This window comes from Equus przewalskii, chromosome 15 (assembly GCF_037783145.1).
Source record: "Equus przewalskii isolate Varuska chromosome 15, EquPr2, whole genome shotgun sequence".
NCBI classification, from domain to species: Eukaryota; Metazoa; Chordata; class Mammalia; order Perissodactyla; family Equidae; genus Equus; species Equus przewalskii.
The window spans coordinates 36573316-36600320 of NC_091845.1; the positions used below are offsets into that span (position 1 = coordinate 36573316).

The window sequence follows — 27005 nt, forward strand, 5'->3', positions numbered from 1 at the left end:
TTTAAACTTCATAAATACAAAAAGTATTCTATTTAGTATAATACCTAATGTAAAATGACTATTTCATTGCTTTGCAGTTCTCTCCCAGAAGTTTTGTAGTCCTATAATGAACAGTTGCTTGCAGAAATTTCTTGAATTAATAGTATATCATTAGGAATTTACTAAAAGATGCTCAGAAAATTTGGGGGGAGTAAAATCATTTAGACTTTCAAAATGCTGACGCAAATACAGTTGCTTTTGGTAGTTAACTTTAACTTTTATCTTTCAACTTTTAAGAAACTTTAAGTGAAAATGAGAATGAACTATGAAGTCCTTATAGCCTTAGTCCTTGATAGGGCATTTTAATAGTATAGTGCCAACTGTTTGTTGATGCAGTTAAGAATTTTACTTTTTGGACTGGTTTTCTTTTCCCTAGCTGAATTTTAGAGAAAAAGGAAACTTTTGATTTGATGTATTGGTATGCTATTAATTTAAGCAAGTACATTCATGTAAGTTTGTTGTGCGTAGACTTTAATCTTAGTAGTGCATCTTTGTTTCAATTTTTAGGTTAGTGTACACAGAGTTCATTGTATTTTCACCCCTAGTTTTCCCTGTTCACCATTATTGTGGGTTAAAATTATGAAGATGTTTTGGATGCTTGTGGAAAGGTTAAAGGATACAGCTTTGTGGATATTGAATGGAAGGCTACTCCAAATGGAAGGAGCGCCATAGAAAGTGTCGATTACATTATTGAGGGCATTTTAAACTGTCCTTTTGTTCTATACTTTTTCTAAGCCAGCTAATTTTCTCTTGACAGGATGCAAATTCTATTAAAAAAATATTTTATATGAAAAAGGCAGAAATTGAACATCATGAAATGGCCAAGTCAAACCTTCGAATGAGGTAGGTTAAAAAAATATCTAAAATCTTTATGCCTTTATTATTTGCCAAATTTTCTATCTAGTGAAATCAGTGCAGTGCAAAACAAGATATATGTTGCATTTCAAGATTATATTTGTAGTTGATAATGTGATTCTGACGACGGATAACTCTTTACCCAACCCAGTAGGGATAATTCTTTACCCAGCCCCTTCATTGCAGCTGACGGGCTTTATTTAAAAAGAAACCATTTTTAGGACTTAACACTACCGGGGCTGGCCTGGTGGCATAGTGGTTAAGTTCATGTGCTTTGGCAGCCTGGGGTTCGTGGGTTCGGATCCCAGGCACAGACCTACACTGCTCATTAAGCCATGCTGTGGCAGGATCCCACATATAAAATAGAGGAAGATTGGCATAGATGTTAGCTCAGCACCAATCTTCTCATCAAAATAAATAAATAAATAATTTTTAAGAAGACTTTACACCACCATATGCTTTCATTGCTTTATACAAATACAAATATATATGTTAGTCTTATAATGTATACTATATATAATAAACATATATATAATATTATCTTTGTATATAATAGATAGTAATGTATACTTATATTTGCAGTAAGAGCATTTAGCTAGGTGTCAGGAGATCGAAAGTCTCATCCTAGCTTTTCCTTGTACTAAGACTAAGACTTTGAACAAATCTTCCTTCTGGGATTCCATTTCCTCCTACCTGAAATGGAAACGTTGAGTGGCTACTTTCAAAACTTTCTTCTGACCCTGACATTTGCTTTGTTACCAGATCATCTGGTCACTACAGTGACCATAAGCTCTGTAGGACCAGCCATGGTCTGCTCTCTTCTGCAGAGTCCCCAGGTTTTGGAACAAAGCCTGCTGCATAGTAGAGACTCAGAAATATTTGAGCATTTTTATTTAGAAAAGAAGAAGAAAATGGTTGTTTCCTTTTTTGTTTACCCAGCATTCTGATTTCAGCTGTCAATTTTCTGGGTTTTTTAATCTTATCTCTGGATAGGACTTCATCAAATTTGGCTGCAGCCAGGCTGACAGGTCCTTCGCACAGTAAAAGCAGCCTTGGTGAAGAGAGAAATCCCACTAGCAAGTATTACCGGTAAGAGAGAGTGTGTTTAGTCTGAGAGCTGACCCATACTTCTGAGGATACTAGTGTTTGCTTGATGCTATCCTGAATTAATATTTTTGGGTATTGTTGGGTTATTAGGAGGATTTGTTACCAAATACCAAAAAGTTGAGGTGCTATAGTAGGCCTGACCTCACCTCTGAGAAAATGCTTAAGCAGAAGTTGTTTGTCAGGAAGTGCTTACTATTAACAGTAAAATGTGTGGTAAAATGCTAAAAGCTTTTATGTCCATAATAGAATTTGTGTTTATTGTAAAACATGAGCATCTTAGAAGAGAATCAGCCAGTAATTATGAATGAATCTTTATTTTTCATGAAATAAGGAGTAGTCCTGCATTTAAATAACAAGCAAATTGCCTATGTCCTAGTTTAGGCTTTCTCCCACCACTCCCTCTTTTCTAAGAGAAAAAAAATTGGTCTTCTTGGCTAAGATTGATTATGGGGAACGTTAGAAGTGCAAAGATAAATTGAGTACGCAGTTGAATAGAAATTCTTTTTCTTTGATATGCATGCCTTGTTAACAGTTCCTGTTTCCTGTAAAGTAACCAAATTATTATAACCTCTTTCCCTGTCTTCTAATTGCTTGTTTTTCTTTGTAGTAATAAAAGAGCAGTCCAAGGGGGTCGTTTATCAGCGATTACCATGGCACTTCAGTATGGCTCAGAAAGTGAAGAGGATGCTGCTTTAGCTGGTAGGCATTAGGTTGTGACTAGTTAAATACATTCTCGTGGATCCTTCTGGTTAAGGAAAATTGCATGACTTTGGTCTCACTGGGAGTTTGTCAAGTTTTGGAGTACATATTATTTTGTTGCATTTTGATTACACTCTTTGGCAAACTTATCATAAGCTTATTTCTTTATTTTATATTAAAGCTCATATCTGAGTATATAAATACTTCTGTAAAAACAATTGATTTGATAGTTGTAGCAGATCCTGGTTTCAAACCTTTGATGATAAATAGTGAGTACTAGTGACACCATCAGGAAATCCTAGGAGACATTCACATCATTTTAGATTTCTAGGTCATTGGCTTATATTTCTGTAGGCTGTAATTTGTTCGTAGCTAGAGCTTATGATTTAAAGATAGGTATAAATTATAGTCAGAGTAGCTTGGTAAATTGTCACTTAAACAAGTTCAACAAAGGGCATTGGGCACTAAAAATCTGTAAAAGTATACAATTTATTAAATAGCGACCTAAAGAACAAGTGTAGAGGTATATTTGATTTCATTGTTTGTCTTTCTCTTAAGTGTGATATAATATTTTTTATTTTACTGTAGATATTTTTTACATGTAGAGGTGAAATTTGTTTCATGAAATTATTCTGGCATATGTAAACATTTTATCAAGTGTGACACAGATTTTTCCTGCTGTATCTTAGTTTTTACTAAATCTTCTGTAGAAATTTGTAATTAGTGGGCTACTTATTAAAATATAAATTTAACTTTTTTTTTTTTTTAAAGATTTTATTTTTTCCTTTTTCTCCCCAAAGCCCCCCAGTACATAGTTGTGTATTCTTCGTTGTGGGTTCTTCTAGTTGTGGCATGTGGGACACTGCCTCAGCGTGGTCTGATGAGCATGCCATGTCCGCGTCCAGGATTCGAACTAATGAAACACTGGGCCACCTGCAGCGGAGCGCGCGAACTTAACCACTCGGCCACGGGGCCAGCCCCATAAATTTAACTTTTTGATACTCATCTCCAGAATTAATTTTTTTTACTTAAATTGGGCCTGGGTCTATCAAAAATTGAAAGAAAATTTATCTTTTCATTAGTTTTGTTTCTCAGTGTTTATAAAAGTGACACATGTTATGTTTAGGTTTCCTTCTAACATTCCTTCTAACATATTCTTATGGTACCATAACAAATCGAAGGGAAACCATACCATTTACAAAATTCCTAAAAAGTATTTATTGCTTTTTTTCCTAATAAATAGTACCTTTGTCACAAGAGGATTCTTATTTAGTAACCTCAGCTACTAAGAAAACAAAGTAGATGCCAACCAACTTTGTATGTAGTAGGTCCTTCAGGCTGTTATTCAGAACCTGTTTATCCTTAATTTAGTCAAGATTCTAATATATTTAGTTTCCTGTTCCTGGAAACAACTTAGGGGTAGGTACAGTGAAAATAGCAAAGAAGGCATAACTGGTGATCTTGGAGCAACAAGAAAAAGCCCATGGAAAGAAGGCATAAGACTTAAAAGTGTGGCCTGGCCTCTTGGGGTGATTTGTTTGAGAGGCAAGCCACAGTGTGCATCCCTGGGAGGGATGAGGGAGAGGATAAAGAAGAGCGCCCACTTGCAGTCACTACAAGAACAGAAATGGGAGGGAGGATAGAATAAGAAAAATAGATAAAACTTTCAGTCCTCCCCCACCAACACAAAATAAGACAAGGCAAAAAAACAAAAAACAAAAAAATGGGATAAATAGAAAGCATGGAGATGAGAGAAAGTATTCCAAAAATTATATCAGAAATCACATCAGTGTTAAAGGCCTAAATTTGCCAATTAAGACAGTTTCAGAGTGGATTTTTAAAAAATCAGATTATATGCTGGTTACAAGAGACACATGTTAAATATCAAAGTATAGGCAAGTTGAAGGTAAAAGCATAGAAAAAGATATACCAGGCAAATAATAGTCAAAGAATAATTACATTGACTTCTGATAAAATGGACTTTGAAACAAAGCATTGCCAAAGATAAAAAGGTTTCATCTCATAATGATAAAAGGTTTATTTCATCAAGAAGATAGATTATAAAAGGGCTCAAAATAGGTAAAACAAACAGATGGAACTTCATGGAGAAAGTGAAAACATTGTCCTTAGAGTGGGAGCCCACTTCTCTCAGTTACTAGATAAGCAGCCAGAACATCAATGAAGACAGAGAAGATTTGAGTACACTTCTTACAACTGGATTAGTTTCCTGTGGCTGCTGAAACAAATTACTGCAAATTTAGTGACTTAAAACAACACAAATGTATTCTCTTCAGTTCTGGAGGTAAGGAGTCTAAATCAGGTTGTCAGCAGGCCAGTGTTCCTTCTGGAGGCTCTAGGGATAATACATTTCCTTGCCTTTTCTAGTTTCTAGAGGCTACTTGTATTCCTTGGCTCATGGCCCCTTCCTCTGTATTCAGAACGCAGCACTCCAGTCTCTGTGTCTGTCATCCCAATTACTTCCTCCTTTGACCTTCTTGCCTGCCTCTTATAAGGACCTTCGTGATTCATTTAGTGCTCAGAGATTAATCCAGGATAATCTCCCAAACTCAAGAGCCTTAACTTAATAACATCTGCAAAGTCCTTTTGCCATCTAAGGTAATATTCACATGTTCTGTGGATTAGGATGTGGATATATTTGGGGGCTTTTATTAGCCTACCACAACAAGATCAATATAACGGACAGGCGTTCTGCCATTAGAGAAAATATATTCTCCCCACATTCACATGGAACATTTACAAAAATTGATCTTGTGCTTAGTGATGAAACAAATTTCAACAAATCTGAAAGATTGAGTGTTATGTAGACCATATTTCTGACCACAGTGGAACAATGATAGCAATTAATAATGAAAAGATAAAATTTTAAAACCCAAGCATTTGGGAAATTTAAAATAAATTTAAAATAAACTAGTTTCCTGTGGCTGCTGAAACAAATTACTGCAAATTTAGTGACTTAAAACAACACAAATTTATTCTCTTCAGTTCTGGAGGTCAGAAGTCTAAATCAGGTTGTCAGCAGGCCAGTGTTCCTTGGGAAACTAGCCTTGGGAAATTTAAAATAAATTTCCCAAATGTTTAGGTTTCTCTTTTTAAAAAACAGAAATTGTAATAGATATTTAATTACTTGAAATGGAATAGTAGCAATAATGAAAATAGTATGTATCAAAACAGTGGCGTGCAGCTAAAGTGGTACTCTGGAAGGAAATTTATAGGTCTGAATCTTTCTATGTAGTAAGAAAAGCAGCCAAAAGTCAATGAACTAAAAATCCAACATAAGTAAATAATAGAATAAAAGCAAAGATGTTAGAAAAAAGAAGAAAGCTAAGAGCAGAAATTAGTTCATTAGAAAGGAAACCTGTAATAGAAAAGATCAATAAAGTCAAAAGTTTTTCTGTTAAAACTGTAAATAAAATAGGCAAATCTGTGGTGAGATTATCAAGAAAGAAACAGGTAGAAATAGAAAAGATTAAGGGAAAGAGGGAGCATATAGAGACTAAAAAGAGAATTTGTGTACAGTTTTATGCATATAAATGTGAAATTTTAGATGAACAAATTCCTAGAAAATGATAAATGCCTACAACTGATTCAAGAAAAGGCTATTTAGTCATTTCACCATTAAAGCAATTAAATTATTAGTTACAAATCACCGGGACAAACATTCAAGGAACAGAAATATATATAAACTCCTGCCGAGAGTAGAAAAAGAGCTCCCCAATTCATTCTCTGAATCCAATATAACCTAGATATTAAAACTCAAGAAAATATGTAGCTAGCAGTATATATAAACGGTAATACATGATAACACAGTTGGGTTTATTCCAGGATTACTAGTTCAGTTCAACATTAGAAAAAATAAATACATCATTCACTACATTAATAGGTGAAAGGAGTAAAACATATATTGGCTCAGCAGATGCTTTTGATAAGTGCTTCAATCCTCATTCATGATGAAAACTTAGCAAACTAGGAATAGAAGGGGATCTTTCCTAACTTGATAAAAGGCATCTCCATTTTTAATGGAGAAATATTTGCAGCATTCCCCTTACCATAAAAAACAAAGCAAGAATATTGTTACCTCTTTTAGTCAAAGGACTGGCCAGCCTACAGTGACAACAGTGGAGGTATAAGGATCAGAAAAGAAGAAAGAGCTATAAGGATTGGAGTTGATAGATTGTTTTTTGAGTTTTCTACTCAAAAGACTGTACAGATAAATTATTATAATTGATAAGAATACTGTGCTAGATACAAGGTCATTATACGAAAATCTATTTCACTTTTGGAATCAGCCACAAAAAGAAAATTTAGTTTTTTAAGTGATACAGTTTAAAAGATACAGTTTATAGTAGCAACAAAACATATATTTAGCTATAAATCCAACAAAAAATGTGCAAGCTCTTCATGGAAAAGATCAGAGCTAGTGAGTCAGAAAAGACTAGATTCAAATCCCCCCTCTGCTAATTTACAGGCTGGCTGACCTTGGGCAGGTCACCAGCGTTCTCATGTCCAGTTTGCTCATTTGGAAGGAAATAACAATACCTATTCTGTGTAGTGGTGTTAGGATTATGTGAGGCTGGTGCTTGTCAAGCTCTTGACACATAGCTAAGTATTTAATAAATGATTGTCTTTCTTACCTGGGAGCACATAGTTATTTTGGTTATCCTGATCCATCAAGAAAAATTTAAATTATGGTACTTATACACTATTTAAGAATTTTGGGAAATGGAATAATATAATTTGAATTTCTATAAAAATGATTACATCATTTGTTTGGGTGTTTTTGTGATTGCTTCTACCTAAAAATTCCCTCATTCAGGGAAGGCATCATTCCTAAGGGATGCTGTAGATTAGTGGGGCAAAGTCACAGAGACCTAAGGCTGAATCAAGTCTGCCAGTATTGGTCCAATCTACATTTATACTATCCTAAACTACATGCTACTGCTTTAGTTCCAAGATGTGTGAATGGCTCCTTGCCCCTTTTCTTGGCCGAGCACACATAGCAAGGAGTCTCTGAAGAAGGTATATTTAAAAAGAGAAACTATTTTGTAATCTTTTAAAAACAGTATAAGTTTTACTATGTAACGTTCTATTTCTATGTAACATTTCTCTAAGTAAACCTATAATTATATTGGGCATTTTTAACATTATCTTTAATGAAGGCTAGAGACTATTCTTTTAAAATAAGTATTCTCAAACATATATAGCTTAATCTGGAAGGTTGTTAAAAGAGCTTTAAAGTATGGTTTTTTCTTCCCTTTGTATATACCTTTTTTGTCTTTCTAGCTGCACGTTATGAAGAAGGAGAGTCGGAAGCAGAAAGCATTACTTCGTTTATGGATGTTTCAAATCCTTTTTATCAGCTTTATGACACAGTTAGGAGCTGTCGGAATAACCAAGGGCAGCTAATAGCTGAACCGTTTTTCCATTTACCTTCAAAGAAAAAATATCCTGATTATTATCAGCAAATTAAAATGCCCATATCACTACAACAGATCAGGTAAGATGTTTCTACATTACTCAGTATAAATCCATTTTCTTGTGGTGGAGCCTGCACATAAATCATCTTCCTCCCTAAAATGGATAAGGATATTAAAGGTAAAAAATGTTTTTCACATGGCTAGAGTATGCTTGAATATCATTCCTATATGGAAAGTGAGAAATTTTGATTAAATCAAATGATATTCTTTATACTGCAATAGCGTCAAGAGGTAAATAAACAAAAGTTGTCCTAGCTGGGGATTTGTGTGTCAGATTACAGATTATAAAAAGTCATGCAGCTCGAAATTTAACTGTTCATTTTCTTATAACTGAGCAAACTACAAAAGTCTGCCTATACCTTTTATTGATATTTTAATTACAACAATTTATATTTAAATTTTGCGTCCGTAGCTGAACCTCTAGAATAAGCATAGTCAGCTTCTTAGAGAATTCATTAGCTGAAACAATACCTGAAAGATGGTTCATCTTGGTTTCCCTTTTCTGTATAGAAAATGTTAAAATGATCACTGGGAATTCAGCCAAACAAAATACCACCACAGTATCATTAAAAATAGGAGGAAATAGGCAGCCTGGTGGCCTAGTGGTTAAGTTCGTGTGCTCTGCTTCAGCAGTCTGGGGTTCGCAGTTTTGGATCCTGGGCACAGACCTAGCACCACTTGTCAAGCCACGCTGTAGTGGCACCCCACATAAAATAGAGGAAGATAGGCACAGATATTAGCTCAGCAACAATCTTCCTCAAGCCAAAAGAGGAAGATTGGCAACAGATGTTAGTTCAGGGCCAGTCTTCCTCACACACATACACAAAAAAAGTAGGAAATAAGTAATATTGTAAAATATGATGTTTTGTAACTCCTTCTCTGTGGCTTAGGTTTTGCAGTATACCCAGATAGAGGCAAGAAGCAGGTAAAAATATCTTGACTGGGCAAGGTCAGAGTAAGCTGGTATTTACATGATATTTTCATGGCAGATAACTAACCTTCCAAACAGTAAATATTAAAATTCTTGTACTTGCTGGATTCTGGGAAATAAGGTTGGCTAATCACATGTCTCATGGTTTTGCATGTAACTTGTCTTTTCATCATTTGATCAGTAAGATTTATGATGTTTTTATTTAACCCAAACTTTGGAGGTTGTGTACATAAGTAGGATATAAAAAATCCATTTATTTGGCATTCTTAAAATAACATGGAAATTAAGGCTGCCATTAATTAAGAAAATAGCCTAGAAATTTGTCTTTTATCCTCTTTTTCTCAGAAAAGATGGTGAAAGTCTTGTAGATATTAAGAGGTTCCCTTTTTTTGTTGTTCTTTTTGAGGAAGATTAGCCCTGAGCTAACATCTGCCACCAATCCTCCTCTTTTTGCTGAGGAAGACTGGCCCTGAACTATCATCCATGCCCATCTTCCTCTACTTTATATGTGGGACGCCTACTACAGCATGGCTTGCCAAGCGGTGCCATGTCCTCACCCAGGATCCGAACTGGCGAACCCCGGGCCACCAAAGCAGAACGTGCAAACTTAACCACTATGCCACCAGGCTGGCCTCAAGAGGTTCGCTTTTAATTGAACAATTTTTGTCCTTAGTTTATTTTCCGCTTTAGTTTTTTTTTTTTTTTATTCAAACAGTCTAATTAATTGAGTTTGAGAGAAGACAAATCCTCAGCTAGGTCAGATACCTTCCTACATCCTTCTTCCAAGATAGAATTTTCTGATATAAACCTTGCTTTAAGTCAATAATTCTACACCTTTCCCTCCTTTTTAAATATACTCTGACAGTTGTCTGGCACACAGGTAGTGGAGTGTGAGGAACAGAGGAGTAAGAGAGACCTAGCTGATAGCACCCTAGAGTTCTGAAGGGTCAACTTCTAGGATGTCTGATCTACCTCCTTTCCAAGGACACGTGCTTAGCGAGTGGTGCCTGACAGGAGCTGGGTTACCTTCCATTATGCTCTACGTCAACAGGGAAATCTAGAACAGTGCTGTCCAGCAGACTTCCTGTGATGGTGGAAGTGTTGTTTTCTCTGTGCTGTACAGTCTGGTAGCCACTAATCACATGTGACTGTTGAGCCCTTGAAATGTGGCTAGTGCAACTAAGGAACTAGATTTTAGATTCTATTTAATTTTTATTTAAGTAACCACATGTGGCTCGTGGCTACTGTATTGTATTGCACAATCCTAGGAAGAGTTGAGTGTCATCAAAAGCAACAAAAATAGGGTGCTAGAAGATAGAAGAAAGCAGCAAAAATAGAAGCTAGACAGTGCGGCTCCATATGCCACTTTCCACTGTGCTGGGGCTTGTCATCTCCATCTTTTATTTCCCATTCTGCCCTTCCCTCTCACTACCCTTGATTAACATCAGTATGATAAATATCTGCAGATTTATTATAGATTGTCATTTACAAGTTTGAGTTTTCTATCTGTTCTTTGTGGGTGTTGAGAATACCCAGCATGTTACCCTTGGAGTTTGCCGTATTAAGTCTGAGGCTGTAATTTAAACTCTGGATGCTAGCAGTGTAAGCTAATACTGAGAGCTGCGTTTGTGCTTCATTGTTGTTATTGTTTTTGCTTCTTCTCAGAGATGTCTTCTAACATTCATATCTCTTTAAGCACTCCATGGAATCTGCATATGATTTTGGTAAATTTTAACTAACACTTTACATGTAGAATAGATAATGTCATTCTAAGAAAAAAGTCTGGAATCTCTACATTCATTCTATGAAGCTGTTTACACATACTGTAGTTCTTAATACTATTTTTTGTGATTTTGATGGACAGCATGCAAATGCTTCAATCAAAAAATGCAAAAATCTATCTTATCTAAATCCATATAGAGTTAGAGCAAACCATAACTCTTCACTTTGTACAAAGTGTATAGAGACTTTATGAGAGTTGGTATTAGAAATAGCCTTAGTGTCTGAAAGAGATAGTGGAATTCTTAAGACTTTTAAGTAAAATAAGTAAAAACCTCAATTTTTTTTTTTTAAGATTTTATTTTTCCTTTTTCTCCCCAAAGCCCCCTGGTACATAGTTGTATATTTTTAGTTGTGGGTCCTTCTAGTTGTGGCATGTGGGATGCCGCACTACCATGGCTTGATGAGCAGTGCCATGTCTGCACCCAGGATTCAAACCAGTGAAACCCTGGGCCACCAAAGTGGAGTGTGCGAACTTAACCACTCAGCCACGGGGCCGGCGCCTAAAAACCTCAATTTTAAGCCATCATAATTAGTTAGAAATGTTTGTATTGAAGACTAGTAGTGAATGGACTTGGATATATCTGCATCTCATTTACAATCTTAAGACCACTCGTCATTGTCTATAGTCTGTAACTTTCTGTTTTCTTTAACTCTCATGAACTGGAATGGCCTCTTATTTTCAGAAATGGGTAGATGACTATGGTTCTTCATTAAGGTAGCTTACAACATCCCTGATTTTTGTCTCTTTCTAGGGTTTGCGTGTTAGCCACTAACAGTTTTTCCATTAGGATTTTTGCTTGTATATTTGCTTTGTAATTGACCACCTTACTAGGTCCTCTTACTACTTCTTAAAGTGTTTTAGTTTATTCTTTTAGGTTTTCAGTTAAACTGTTGTATTGCCTAAATACGGTGGTGCTTTTGCCTCCTCACTTTATACTTGCAAGTGTCACTTCCAGGCCTTTAATCAGTATCACTACTAAAGATACTATCTAGTGCTTGTCAGAATTTTTGCACTGGACTTTCAGGAAGGGTGTTTCATAATGGAAAATTCTAGCCATGTATTTTTCTTTCACAGAACAAAGCTAAAGAACCAAGAATATGAAACTTTAGATCATTTGGAGTGTGATCTGAATTTAATGTTTGAAAATGCCAAACGCTATAATGTTCCCAATTCAGCCATCTACAAGCGAGTTCTAAAATTGCAGCAAGTCATGCAGGTATGATTTCTTGGTTTTGCTAAGCTGTTGTACGTATAATTGAAATAACTTTACACATTTTGAGTATGGCCTTTTAAGATGTATGTTTTCCTTCCAGCAATATCACAGCATTCATTTCAACCACAAATACTGCTGAATTTTTTTATAGAGTTATCAGGACCATGTAGAGTAGAAATAATAGTTTAGACTGGGTTCCCTTTGTGAGTGGAAGAATCAGGATTTGTCCCTGGGGGGTAATTTTAGGATCTTCGGGTAATTTTCCTCCAATCACAGATGATATTCAATCATTATTTTATTTCTTTAGGTCTAGACTTTGTTAACGTACGGTTGCTCCTAGAAGAAAGAACATCTTGAGGCTAAATTAGTCATTGTACAGTGTCCATGAGTTGATCAGATCCCTTCTGAGAGTACACCTTGGAGGGCATCTGAGGTCACAGGTTATCTAGTGTTTTTAAGACAAAAAGGCATAGATATGAAATACAGATTGTATCTACCTTTCAGTTTTTGGTAGAATCTGGAAAGAGAATCTTAGAGCAAGGAAGCAACAAAAGCAATTTTAGATCACCTGTGGAATCTTCATTTTGTATCATCAACACTGTGATCAGTGCTGTGGATTTCAAGTACAGTCGATCCCCAACTTACAATAGTTTGATTTATGATTTTTTGACCTTATGATGGTGCGAAAGCAATGCCCATTCAGTAGAATCTGTACTTCAAATTTTGTGTTTTGATCTTTTCCCGGGCTAGTGATATGCTCTGTGATGCTCTCTCATGATGCTGGGCAGTGGCAGCGAACCACAGCTCCCGGTCAGCCACGCAATCATGTGGGTAAACAGCCAATACACTTAGAACCATTCTGTGCCCTTACAGTTATTCTGCTTTTTACTTTCAGTACAGTAGTCAATAAATTACACGAGACATTCAATACTTTATTATAAAATAGGCTTTATGTTAGATGATTTTGCCCAACTCTAGGCTAATGTAAGTGTTCTGAGCACATTTAAGATAGGCTAGACTAAGCTATGATGTTAGGTAGGTTAAATGTATTAAATGCATTTTCGACTTATATTTTCAACTTAGGATGGGTTTATCAGGATATAACCCCATCGTAAGTCGAGGAAGGTCTGTATTTCCTTTTCATGTATTCCCTAAGTCTGCTGTGGTTGGACTTTCAGCTCTGTTTGGCAGAAGGTCTTTAAAAAGGCATGTGTTGAAAAGTAGATCATCTTTCACTTCTCGCATCAAACTTTCTTCTTAACCACACTGTTGCTTAAGAAGTCAAGTGTACAAAGGCTGTCTTTGACTTGGCTTTACTTAAATATGATCACCAGAGCAGGATGCCCCTGCAACTTGCCTCAGTGCTTTTAACAAGTCGGTGCCCTTTGTAGTCTTAAATGGAGTTTAGCTAGTGTTGATTCCTCAACTCTCCGGATCCATTTTTTTAACCTACTTTTCTGTCATACAGGCTTTTGTTAAATTGGGTTATTGAAAATGTTTAATGACTCTTTAATTTTGTGCATCCTACGTATGGTTGTATCTTTCTGAATGACTCTGCTATGTCTAGCTCTTTGATATTCATATATTCTAGGAGTGTTCAGCAAAGTGAGCTTTACTCCTGGGATCTACTCTGTTTTAGGCAAAGAAGAAGGAGCTTGCCAGGAGAGACGACATTGAAGATGGAGACAGCATGATTTCTTCAGCCACCTCTGATACTGGTAGTGCCAAAAGAAAAAGGTATATACTCTTCTCAGGGCTGGAGACATCTTCTCAGTTTCTGTTTATTTTGTTTTAGATAAGTGCAGAAAAATATTTTTTAAGTTATCAAGTATGATTTCTCTTATAAGCTTTAAATATTTGATAACGTCTTCTTTTAGAATTCGTTTGTAAATTGTATGATTAGTGCTTTTTTTGTACAAGAACCATATTGCTTTTAGATGACATAGATAAAAATGACACCTACTTATGTAGCTTGGCAAAACTGTCATTCTTTTTGCTGTCCAGGTTATTTTGTTTTAATGTGTTTTAAGACTGCCACTTAAATCTAATTTAGGTAATTTCTGCATTGTGAATTACAAAATACTTGGTAGTACCACTATAGTGAAGTAAGTTATTACTCTTACCCTTTTGTTTTTCCTTGTTAATCTGGTCTTTATTTGCCATTTTAAGGATGTCAGATGTAAAATGCCAAGTCATAACTTCTCGTAGTTCATAAAATGTTAAGCTAGATATTTGGTTTTCTTTACTTTCTAACTTTTCTCTCAACTTCCCTAACCCTTCCTTTCTCTCACGGGTTTTATGGAAGGGGACCTAACTGTAAGATTCTGAAGCTGGACTCCTATAAAGAATCATGCAAGACCATCTCTTTTGTCTACGCTTCCCACACGGAGTTTTCTCTGGCTTGATCTTTGTGAAACACCATATTCTCCCTTAACCTTAACTGTCTCACCGTCTTTGTAGCAGCAGTCAATCCAGGGAGGATATTTTAAACAAGAAATGAGCTAATCACTAAAGCAGGGCTTGACAGATTCAAAATCGAATGAAGTTGTCATTAGTTAACACAGTTCTGTTCATGCATTAATAGATCCACTAAGATCAGAGGATTTAAAAAAGTGGTTTGAAAAAGAGAAGCTGTCTTGTCTTTCCCTCTTACAAATAGCTTTTGGGAAAATCTCTTCGACTTTGAAAATAACTTTGCTATGCTGTGCCATGGTAACTAAATTGATTGGTGTACCCTGAGATGTGAGTCTCCTCCATTACTGGCCTATGAATTTCATCCTTCCAAGTTCTTAATTCCTTGTTACACCAGGGACAACGGAGAAAAAATGTGAAACCAGATCAGAGACATCAAATCAAGAACATCTTTGAGTGTAATTATATAACTCTACTACAGCATCACCTGTGTTTTCCAGATCAGTCACCAATCAAAGATAAAAACTTCTCAGGCAAAAGAAGGTAATGGAGGCAAAAGTGATGGTACAATTAGTGCCAACACTGAATGAAAAGAGAGATCTTAAACTAGTTGAGTGTTAAGAAAACAGTTCCAAGGAAGGATTAGCCCAGGCCAGATCCTTAAAAACTGCCTATCTCTGTGGCTTATAGTTTGTGGGACAACCCAAGTAGATTAAATGAAAGTTATTACTTTAAAACCTCCCATAAAAAGAAAACTAAGCTTTATGTTCTGGAAATAATAAAGTCCCACTTCAGACAAAAATTCTCTTTATGAACAAGTTTCCTAGGAAGTGTTTTGTATAATAGAGTGAAAAACACAAATAAGAGAAAACCAAATATAAATCATAGCTAAAACAATAAAAGAACATACCTGGGTTTGAAATATAGGCACGAGTGGATGTTAAGAGGTTAAGAGAATCAAGTCCTGTACTTTGGACTACGACAATGAAAGAACATAATGAGCCTTTTAGAAGGTAGTTATGTTAAGTGGTCTTGGTAATAAGTAATAGACTTCTCCAGAATTCAGGCAAACAAAGCAGCCTAGTAGGTTAAGTTAAGCTTGTCCAGAGAAGTCATGGCCAAGTATTCTAAGTAATGCTTGACTTGACTCCCAAGTATTGTTCATGATTCTGTCTTTGCCTTATTTTTTTAATATCAAAGAATGTGAAAAAAATTAATGTGGATGTGTTCTCTTCATTCTGGGATTGCATTCTTCCCCACACCTCTACCTAAAAATCCACCTGCTGTCTTCCATGTTGAAATGTTCCAAGTATTCTTAATATTTTTTTATCCTTTGGATTGAATAATCCTCTTTTTTCTCAACCATATTTGGTTTATACATGACCCTCCGATGTTGCTTGTTTTGTTTCTCTTCACATGTAATGTTTGTTTCTGCTTTCCCAGGAACACTCTTGACAGTGAGATGTTGGGTCTCAGGAGGCTATCCAGGTGTGCAGTCCTTTTTTATGCATAAACATATTTTTTAAAGTGTAACTTCTGTGGCATGATCAGTACTGATTAGGTGAAAAGTGAAGCCTTAAGCATGTGAAATAACAGTTTTTATTTGAGTGCCAGTTTATTTTATGAATAAAGAAAGCAGTACTGTTTAGAAGTATACTTAGTAAAATGAATTCAGAATTAGCCTAGGTATGTTCAGGAGCCTTAATTTGTTGCTAGCTTTGCCAGGGGCAGCAAGCTCCCTCACCAGTCATTGCGGCTGTGCTTCTGTAGCAAAAAAGTAGAGGCTGAGACTATGGTGGCATTGCCAGTGTCTGGGGGCTGGCAGGTGTTTATTCCCTTTCAGGGATATAGGGATGGTAGAGGGATCAAAATCAACATTGACAATCCAAATGATGTCAATCTATGTTGGCACCTATGCATTGGGTTGGTGCTTCTCAAGCATGAATACATTTCCTCAGTCTCTGATCTTGTCCATGTTTTATTTCTTTAAAAGCACCCATTCTTTTGCATGTTACTTATGATTTTAAAAACAGCCTATGAGTTGCCATGTTATAGTCCTAGTAATCATTATGTGGTGCTTTTATTTTCACTTTTGCCATCTGACATTCATGGAGTTTCAGTTGCTTGCAGAACACCAGACGTTGTTCTTACAGGTCATAAAGAACAACATTTAGTCATCATTTCTATCTGTCAGGGACTTATTGGTCAGGAAAAGGGGCAGGTTGAAAACAAATGAAATTATGTGGGAGCAATGTAGTAAAATAATTGCATAAGGTACACAATTGTGTAGCTGCATAGAAATGTTGCGTGGTTGCCCAAATAGCTTTAGGAAATAATGATTTGCCTGCCATGTTTTTTCTTGAAAGTTAGTTGTTCTAGAGTTAGCTCCATGTTGCTACCATATGTAGTCCACTCTACAAAATTACTGAGTTGTCATTATCTTCTTCCTAAATTTTCCTTAAGAAAAGTTTTCTTAGTTAGATGGTAAATTTAAGAAAAAGACCACAGATTGTATTTCTTTTTATATCATTCATAGTGTGTGGCACTGACTTTGGGTAGTAGTACAAGTAGAAATGCAGGGCATCATGGAGTAGTGTTAGAAGCCCAAGCTCTAGAGCCTGACTGCCCAAGTTCAGATCCCAGTTGTTCTTATTAGCTCTGTGCTCTGAGCCTCATCTCAATTTCCTCATCTGAAAAACGAGTTTATGACAATACCTACGTATGATTGCTGTGAGTGCCTGATTGGTTAATATGTTTAAGGCCCTTAAAACTGGGCCTGGATGCAGTGAGTGCTCAATAAATGTAGCTCTGATTATTTTCTGAAAGTTGTTCCTGTTGACATCAAGACTTGATAGATTTCATTTTGTTTTTAGTCAGATATTACTAGTCTGGGAAAACTCTTTAGAAAAGATAAATAGAAAGGTTCAGTTCCTTGAAGATTTGAAGATGAAATGTAGCAAACCTTGTAAAAGAAAGAACCTTTAGGGTTTACTTAGCTTAACAGCAGGCCCCATAAGCTCTAGGGCCAGAGAGTTAAATGCTGGGAGCCCTTGAAGCTTATGAACAAGGTTGACTTTGATTAGAGAGGCCCTTGGTAAGCTCTAACTCTTGGGAAAGGGAATAACGTGATAAAAGCAGCCTGGTGGTGTGGGGCTGGCCCCGTGGTCGAGTGCTTAAGTTCGAGCGCTCTGCTGCAGGCGGCCCAGTGTTTCGTTGGTTCGAATCCTGGGCGCGGACATGGCACAGCTCATCAAACCGCGCTGAGGCAGCGTCCCACATACCACAGCTAGAAGGACCCACAATGAAGAATATACAGCTATGTACCAGAGGGGCTTTGGGAAGGAAAAGGAAAAAATAAAAAAAATCTTAAAAAAAAAAAAAGCAGCCTGGTGATTATCAGCTGATTCAAATCTCAGTTCTGGTTACTCACTTGATGGCCTTAGGTATTCAGCTGATCTCTGTAAGTCTCCATTTTTACATCCACAAAGTTGGGATAATAATTGTACCTGGTTCTCAGTTTGAGCATTAAATGAAAGTGCATATATAGTGCTTAGCCAAGGCATATGGTAGAAGTCTTAGCTATAACCATAAATAGGAATTTTGTGTGAATATATGCAAATAGGAATACATAAAATATAAATAATAGCCTCAGAAAAAATAATGGTAAGGACGTTTGAGAAAGTGGTCAGCCACACAGTATGAGGGTTAGGACTAACACTGTGGCATGAAAAATTGAAAGGAAAGATCAAATCTAGAAGGGCTGTGGAGATCCTCTAAAACTTGGTGATGAACTAAAAGAAGCAAAAAATTACAGTGTTTCAGGCTGGGTTGGGGGGTCAGGAGGATGGTGGTGGTGCCTGGAAAATCAGAGATTCAGAACAGAGCCTCTACTAGTTTATAATCTTTGTGCAGATTTAAAAAAGCACCAATTTCTCAAGACACTTGACTTTCATTTGCTGGAAAATTTTGTAATATACTGATTTTGTTAGTGCAGGTGCCCTTTATGGCCCATTTCCTGTAAAATTCTAGAATTGTATATTTATTATAACAAAGTCCATGATCTGAATTGGCGTCCCTTTGAGGATGGCATCCTTAAGTCCACAATGATAAACAGCTCTGGGTTTGAACTCTCTTAAGATGTATTTTACTTTAGTACATTCAAAGGTGCTGATTGAAAGAAGAGTGAGTATATCAGTTACAAGGTCTGGGATTTAATTTTATGCACCTTTCCCCAAATGGGGAAGAATAAACAAACCATTTACAGTTAATGGTCTGAGAGAGGAAGAGAGGTAGGATGCATAGAGGGGTTCTAAGAAGAATCTGAAAAGCAAGGTGACATCAAAAATAGTAACCAGAAAGTATCAAATAGGGGAATGTGGTAGCTGCCTTTTTGTAATGTAGAGTTCATCTCATTTCAAAAAGTATTGAAAATACTTCCAAAATATTTCAAAAGTTATGGATGTAATAAGGTTCAGCATCCAGATTGGAAAAAGATAAAGCAGGGGCCAGCTAGTGGCGTGGAGGTTAAGTTTGCATACTCTGCTTTGGCAGCCTGAGATTCGCCTGTTCAGATCCTTGGCGCAGACCTACGCACCGTTCATCAAGCCATGCTGTGGCAGCCTCCCATATACGAAATAGAGGAAGATTGGCACAGATGTTAGCTCAGGGACAATCCTCCTCACCAAAAAAAGAAAAGATAAAGCGAATATATCACATAGCCAAGCTAATATAGTTATTGTAAAAAAGTATGAAGTTTAGCTCCGAGTTTTTTCTGGCAGCCAAATTAAAAGTAATGGGCCAGTGGCTCTCACTCTCAAATGGATCTGGAAAAATGTAAAAAAATAAATAACAAAACTGGATTTGTTCAGAGAAGATCATAAGTGACCCTGATAACAGAAGTTTTACTTGCCTTTGAGGATGGAAACCAGTTACATGTCACTCTCTTAATGAGTGAATCGTACAAGTGGAGAAAGGATACTATTAATAATGTAAGTCCTAAAACAGTAAATTTCAGTTATTAGAGCAGTTTCTTAAATACAGTTAGATTTGACATTTTGAGTATGTCCCATTTAAAGGTGCCTAGTGTCAGAGTTACTGGAGTTGGAAGAATCTACCACTCACCGTTTTTTTCCTTCATTGACATTTTCCCTCAAATTCGGTTAAAAGCTTTCCCTCCTTAAAAATCTCGTAAAAATCTGCCCTAGACTCACTGTTGGATTAGACTATTTGTACTGTAGCTTCATACAGAAGACCCTAATGTTGATTGGGCATGGTGTGCTGGAACTAGGAAGGGAAAAGAGCTGATCTCCTCTTGGTCCAAAAAGGGCCTCGATTGAATTGTTCTGTTTGGTATTCCTGGAGTGAGGAGTGATTTCACTGAGTTGGTTATTGAAAAGATCTTTTTAACTTAGGGGTTCAAAATTGAATTCCTGCGTCTTCCTTTTGAAGTTCAACCCCAAACAAGTGAGACCTAAAGAAGCCATATCTGATTGTAGTAGTTTTAAGTATAGATTTCTGTGATACCAAACTCAGGTTCTGAAACTTTTCTTCAGAGGCTTCCTGAAGGTTAAAGTCATCTGTGTTCTAATCTCTGCCCAAACACGGAGCTCTATGGTATTAGAGCTTTGTCCCGAGTTCCCCTTCCATTATGCACCTGCTAAAGTCCTGGAGTGAGAGAACTCTTCTCACATCATTACTCCAGGAGGCTTCTATGGAGACATAGTTTCCGCTAGATGAAACTTCTCTAGATTGCCATCGTCTAACAACCATTGACTGGAGATGCAGAAGGACTGAGAGGAGGAAATGGCAGGAATGATTCCAGGACCATCAAGGGAAATAAGCAGTCTAAGTGAAGACACAGGTGATGAGGATGATCCCAATCAGAGGAAACAGGTCCATTTTCTCTCCTAATTGGATCAATGTGTGGTTGCCTGAGCTCCATGATGTTTGGAACATGCGTTTCTGAGACATTTTTAAATCCTGACTTAAGGATAGATATTTCTTTTCTTATCTATTAGTTATTCTTTATTTGAGTTTCCTTTCTTTTTTTTTTTTTAAGCATATTTTCAACCTTGGAGAGAAAATAGCTAGCCTTTGGCTTCTTCGTTACCCAACAGTAGAGTGAATGATCAGAGGAATGGACTAGGAGACCCATTTGGCCACGTAGTTTCCTTCAGCAATGAACTTCCTTCCATTTATAGGATAGGAAACAGATAAAAAATATTTACCTTTAAGTATATACTGTGAGATCTTAGTAAGTGTTTACTTAGTAGAAATTAAGTGATAAGTCATTTCTTTTTATTATCTTCCTGACTGTTCACTTGGAGACTGCTGATTCGAGTCTGGCCAGAAGTTCTTTATAAGTGTCCTGAACAATAGGCCAGAAATCATATTGGAAGATCATCTCTTCTAATAATTCGCTGGACAGCTCACCTTGGGCAAGTCATTCAGCCTCTCTGAACCAGTTCCTCAACAATTAGTAGACTAGCCCGTATGTTCTCTTGGGCCCCTGTATAACTCAGGTTCTAATCTGTGGTCCTGGGTATTTTGTGCCATACTGTTCACATCTGCTTCTTAGGATCACATCTCAGTGGGGGAATTTGGAGAACAAGATAGGGATTTACACTCAAGGATGAAAATTTACTCAAAAGCTCAGATAAACCACAGACCATTTATTCTTTAAGTTAGGTTGGGACTGTGGAACAATGCTGGTGGGGAGGGAGCAGGGACTGACCCTGACGGGATAAATACAAAAGAGACTTGTACCTACTATAGAGAGACTAGTCTGGCAGACAGCCTCCCATTGTTTTCTGGTAACCAGAAACAGATGTTTAGAGTGGTTTAGAGGGGTTGTCTTAAGAGATGGAGCACTTCTCTTTGTCACTGTTTGTTTTTTGGGTTTGGTTTTGTTTTTTTAAATGAAGACTGTTAGTAACAGTAGAGAATCAGTAGTTTTATTCCACTTCTGCTCTATTCTTCTTAAAAATAAAAAATATATTTCAATTGATAGTAGAATTTCATTTTCTTTGGGTGTCAGACAAGATCTTTTTTCAAGCATTGCATTTCATAAATATTCTAAACAGGTTTGTCTGGTGTTCATTGGCTGTTCCTGCCAGTCACTATGTTTTAACTATTTTGGAAATTTTCCTAATATTTGCTTATAGCTTCCAGCATGTTTACTGTGTTTGTGGCATTCATAATTAATAAATTGAAATCATTATGAAGCACTTGCTCACAAGATTACTTTGTTTTATGTTCATCCTTGGATAAAGAAAACTGAACCTGTTCTCATTTTTCCCCCTTTTCTACCTCCCCATCAACAGTAAAAAGAACATAAGAAAGCAGCGAATGAAAATCTTATTCAATGTTGTTCTTGAAGCTCGTGAGCCAGGTTCAGGCAGAAGACTTTGTGATCTATTTATGGTTAAGCCATCCAAAAAGGACTATCCTGATTATTATAAAATCATCTTGGAGCCAATGGACTTGAAAATAATTGAGCATAACATCCGCAATGACAAATATGCAGGGGAAGAGGGAATGATAGAAGACATGAAGCTGATGTTCCGGAATGCCAGGCACTACAATGAGGAGGGCTCCCAGGTAAGGACATGTGGAAATCCTGGAGTAGGCACGTTTTCTTTTGGGTGCTCATAGAATAATGCCTTTTGAGAGACCGTGTCTAGAGGCCTAACTTAGGTTACTTTTTTCAGTGACTAGCTTAATACTTAGTCTTTTCTTAATTGTTTAAAAGGAGAGGCAATACATGGTGAAGGTTAAAAGTTCGTACTCTGTAATCTGACATCCTAGATTTGAATCCTACTTTGCCAATCCCTGTGTAAATAACTCATCTTTTCTGAGCCTCATTTTCCTCGTCTATAAATTGGGTATAATAATAGTACTTGCATCAGGGTTGTTGTAGGATTTAAAGGAGATAATGTACGCAGAGTGTGTAGCACAGTACCTGGTATTCATGTAAGCACTTGAGTGAAAGCCAATGGCACTAAAATCTTTCATCATCATTATTATTATTATCCTCAATAGCCATGCTTCTCCATGGATAGTCCATAAAATGATTTGATTATATAAGAATCAGGATGTTTCCATAAATGTACCTCTAAATAATTGATTTTGTTATGAGACATTTTGATTTTTAGTTCTTTATCAGTATAACTAAGACACAGTCTTCCTTCTTTAGTATTTTTCTTTCTTTCTTTTTTTTTTTGGAGGAAGATTAGCCCTGAGCTAAGTGCTGCCAATCTTCCTCTTTTCGCTGAGGAAGTCTGTCCTTGAGGTAACATCCATGCCCATCTTCCTCTATTTTATACGTGGGACGCCTACCACAGCATGGCTTTTGCCAAGCAGTGCTATGTCCACACCCGGGATCCAAACCGGCGAACCCTGGGCCGCTGAGAAGCGGAACGTGCGAACTTAACCGCTGTGCCACCAGGCCGGCCCCACTATTTTTCTATTTCATATCTTTTATCTACTTTATTTTTTTCACTGAGGTATGATTGACATATAACATTATATTAGTTTCAAGTGTACAACATAATGATTTGATATTTGTATATATTGCAAAATGACCAGCACAGTAAGCCTAGTTAACATCCATCTCCATCCTATAGATTTTTTTTCTTGAGTTGAGAACTTTTAAGATTTACTTTCTTAGCAACTTTCAAATGTGCAATACAGTATTATTAACTATAGTCAACATGCTGTGCATTACATCCGTATTTTTTTTGGTGAGGGAGATTGTCCCTGAGCTAACATCTGTGCCAAGCTTCCTCTATTTTGTGTGTGGGACACTGCCACAGCACGGCTTGATGTGTGGTGTGCAGGTCCTCACCAGGGATCCAAACCGACAAAGCCCAGGCCACCGAAGCAGAGCACATGAACTTAACCCCTACACCACCAGGCTGGCCCCCCATTATTTATTTTATAGCTGGAAGTTTGTACCTTCTGACCCCCTTCCCAATTTCTCTCATCCCCAACTCTCTGCCTCTAGCAACCACCAATCTGTTCTCCCTATCTACAAGCTTGGTTTTTTTGTTCTGTTTAGATTCCATGTATAAGTGAGATCATATGGTATTTGTCTTTCTCTCTCTGACTTATTTCACTTAGCATAGAGTCCTTGAGGTCCATTCATGTTGTCCCAAGTGGCAAGATTTCATTCTTTTTTATGGCTGAATAATATTCCTGCGTGTGTGTGTGTGTGTGTGTGTGTGTACGTGTACATGTATGTGTACCAGATTTTCTTTATCCATTCATCCTTTGATGGACATTTAGGTTGTTTCCATATCTTGGCTTGTTAATAATGCTGCAGTGAACATGGATTGGCGTGCATATATCTTTTCAAGTTTCCTTTGTCTACTTTAACTCTCCCAGAAATAAAGTAACATTTTCACATCATTTATTTCCTTTCTTTTGCTATTATATTTGAATATAAAATAGACACTGAGGGTACTTGTGACCAAAGAAATGGTTTTATCATAGGAGTCTACACTGTCCTCAGTATCATTAGCTAATGTGTCACTTGTCTGCCACGGGTAGAGAAAAAAGCCATTCTTGAGAGAGGTGGCCAAAGAAGAGAGGTCACTTATTCCCTCAGCCCCTCTGCTCTGGTGGCAGTCAGGAAGGACAGCTCTGCAGGGGGTTTGGGAGGAAGCCATTTGGGGGTGAGGCCGTTAGGTGACTACCCTTGTTCTTGGCTACATGTTACCACCGTTGACTCAGTCTTCAGAGAGAGATCCTAAGCAGGAATTGTTGCTTTTCACAGATCACACCAGACTGTGATCACAGACTGATGTTAAATCCCATTTAACAATATTTGAGATATTGCTCTCCAACTATTGGACATTTTTAGTTTTTAATTTTCATTGAGCTAAGTCTGCTACCTTGAGGGTCCAGTTGAAGAGAGATTTATGAAGAAAGCAGCATGTGTAAATATGTTTCAGAATTCTTGTAAAAACTTGCAGTGATTCTACTGTGGTTCTATTAAAGTTCTCAAATGTTAGCATGTGTGTCTGCACATTAGAATCACCTGGAAAGCTTAAACAACAAACCGGTTGAGGCCTGTACCTACTCCACAGAGATGGGATTTTGTTGCTCTGTAGTGATCTCAAGCTAAATAGTTTTCAACTATCCTAACTTGTGTTTTTAAAACCTCTTTATGGATGTATATCATACTATAATCAAAAGTTTTATAGAAAATAATTTTAAATATGTTTATGGAATATAGGTGTACAATGATGCACATATCCTGGAGAAGTTACTCAAGGATAAAAGGAAAGAGCTGGGCCCACTGCCTGATGATGATGACATGGCTTCTCCCAAACTCAAGCTGAGTAAGTCAGCCTCACACTTTGTTACTCAGTTTAGTCTGCCGAGGATAGATTACTGGTTTACTAAAATAATATTTAATTAATTGGTGAATATATTTGAACTCACATTCCAGCATGGAGTTTCTTCCCTCCTCTCAAGCACTCTCTTCTCTATGTTAAACTGTGGAAAATATGTGGGGAATAGAATATAGCATCAAAAGTTTTGTTTCCTTTCTTGAATGCGGCGGACATTTTATAAATGTTAAATAATAAGATATTTTTTCTTTTCTTTTTTTTTTTGAGGAAGATTAGCCCTGATTAATTTGAGGACAGTTAGCTCTTTTTGCTGAGGAAGACTGGCCCTGAGCTAACATCCATGCCCATCTTCCTCTCCTTTATACGTGGGACGCCTACCACAGCATGGCTTTTGCCAAGCAGTGCCGTGTCCGCACCCGGGATCCAAACTGGCGAACCCCGGGCTGCAGAGAAGCGGAACATGCGAACATAACCGCCGCGCCACCGGGCCAGCCTCTGATATTTTTTCTAAATATAATACCAAGAAGAGTGTAGTGGCAGGTTCTTAAAAATATTTTTGTTTGTTTGCTGATTACTAGAATTGAAAAGGAATCCCAGCAGCTCTTCCTAGACAGAACTTGAGAGGTTAGAGACACCCAGCCACTGTGCTGTAGATTAACTCAGCTGTCTTTTGAGTGTGGTCTGTGAATGGTGGTTTTATTGAAAACTGTGAGGGAAGAGAAGACAGCAAAAGTAATTAATAACATTCTGCAAAACAAGAGGTTTCTGCTTTATTTAAAATATATAAATAAAATAAATACCAAGCAAATGATAGTAATGTTGTCAAATATTCTTTAGAACCATATTTGCTGAAAAGGGGGAAGAAAGAACCTGCTTTTTTATATGAAATGACTGTAAACTGAATTTTAGAGTAGCTGTGTGTATGATTTATTGCTAATTGATGATTCCTTCTTATTAAAGCATTTATTTTTCTTCTCATGAAATGGTAAAAGCATATAGAAGGTTTGCAGAAATGAAAATTTTTTATTCTACTTTTTAGGGAGACAGGGCCTTTTAAAACTAGAATTAATTTCTTGAGTTAAGAAACTAATGATAGATAAATACTTTAACAGCAACTATCTAAATATATATAAATACACATATTTTTTAAAGTTCAAGGAAAGGAGATTTTAACGTGTAATGTTAATTTCCTTTTCATTTCTCTATTTTATATTATGAAAAATTTCAAACATGTACAAATATAAAGAATGGTACAGGGGCCAGCACTGTGGCCCAGTGGTTAAGTTGGCACGCTCTGCTGCAGCGGCCCAGGGTTTCACCACTTCGAATCCTGGGCGCAGACATGGCACCGCTCATCAGGCCATGCTGAGGCAGTATCCCACATGCCACAACTAGTAGGACCCACAACTAAAAATACACAACCATGTCCCGGGGGCTTTGGGAGAAAAAGGAAAAATAAAATCTTTAAAAAGAATGGCACAGTGAACCCCTGTATATACGTTACTTGGCATTTATTAAGATTGTGCCATACTTATTTCCTATATCCCTTTTTTCTCTTTTTTTTTGTTCTAAAGTGTTTTAAAGCAAATCCAATCATATCATTTCATTTCTACATGGTTTAGTGTGCATCTATAAAATATGCAGATATTTTCTTAAATAACCATGAAGTCATTATCACACCTGAAAAAATTAGCAATTTCTCGGTTTCATCTAATACCTGCCAAATTTTCAAATTTTACTTACTGTCTCACAAATGTATTTTTACAGTTGGTTTCTTCAAATCAGGATCTAATTAAGTTCTCTGCATTACATTTAATTGTTAAGCCTTTAACTCATAATCTAGAGCAGTCCCCCTCCTTTTTTTATCCTAGTGCCATTGACTCTTTAGAAACCAGGTCACTTTCTTGGACAGTCCCAAGTTCTGGACTAGTCACTTCACTTCTTTGTGATGTCAGTTAACTTTTTCCTTTATTCTCCTTATTTCTTAGAAGTTAACTTGCTAAAGGCTTGATTAGATTCAGTTTCTGCTTGGCAAGGATGCTTCATAATAGGTTTTCTACATTTATGTTGCATCACATCCTGGGGCAATATCTGGTTGAGGTAGAATCCAAAAAAG

At 36.8% G+C, this 27005-nt stretch overlaps 1 protein-coding gene across 35 annotated transcripts in view; it reads left to right on the forward strand.

Moving 5' to 3' along the window:
• Positions 1-27005, forward strand: part of PBRM1 (polybromo 1) — a 122539-nt gene that overhangs the window by 38768 nt on the left and 56766 nt on the right. For 19 of the 35 annotated variants that reach the window (XM_070575021.1, XM_070575031.1, XM_070575022.1 and 16 more), the window contains 8 exons: positions 797-882; positions 1888-1983; positions 2609-2700; positions 8002-8215; positions 11984-12125; positions 13762-13859; positions 21857-22133; positions 24772-24877. In XM_070575021.1, coding sequence (XP_070431122.1) covers positions 797-882; positions 1888-1983; positions 2609-2700; positions 8002-8215; positions 11984-12125; positions 13762-13859; positions 21857-22133; positions 24772-24877 — 1111 coding nt within the window. Of the gene's footprint in view, positions 1-796; positions 883-1887; positions 1984-2608; positions 2701-8001; positions 8216-11983; positions 12126-13761; positions 13860-15977; positions 16023-21856; positions 22134-24771; positions 24878-27005 lie in introns of all 35 variants that reach the window. The other 16 variants (XM_008513119.2, XM_070575030.1, XM_008513120.2 and 13 more) reach the window with 1 other exon arrangement.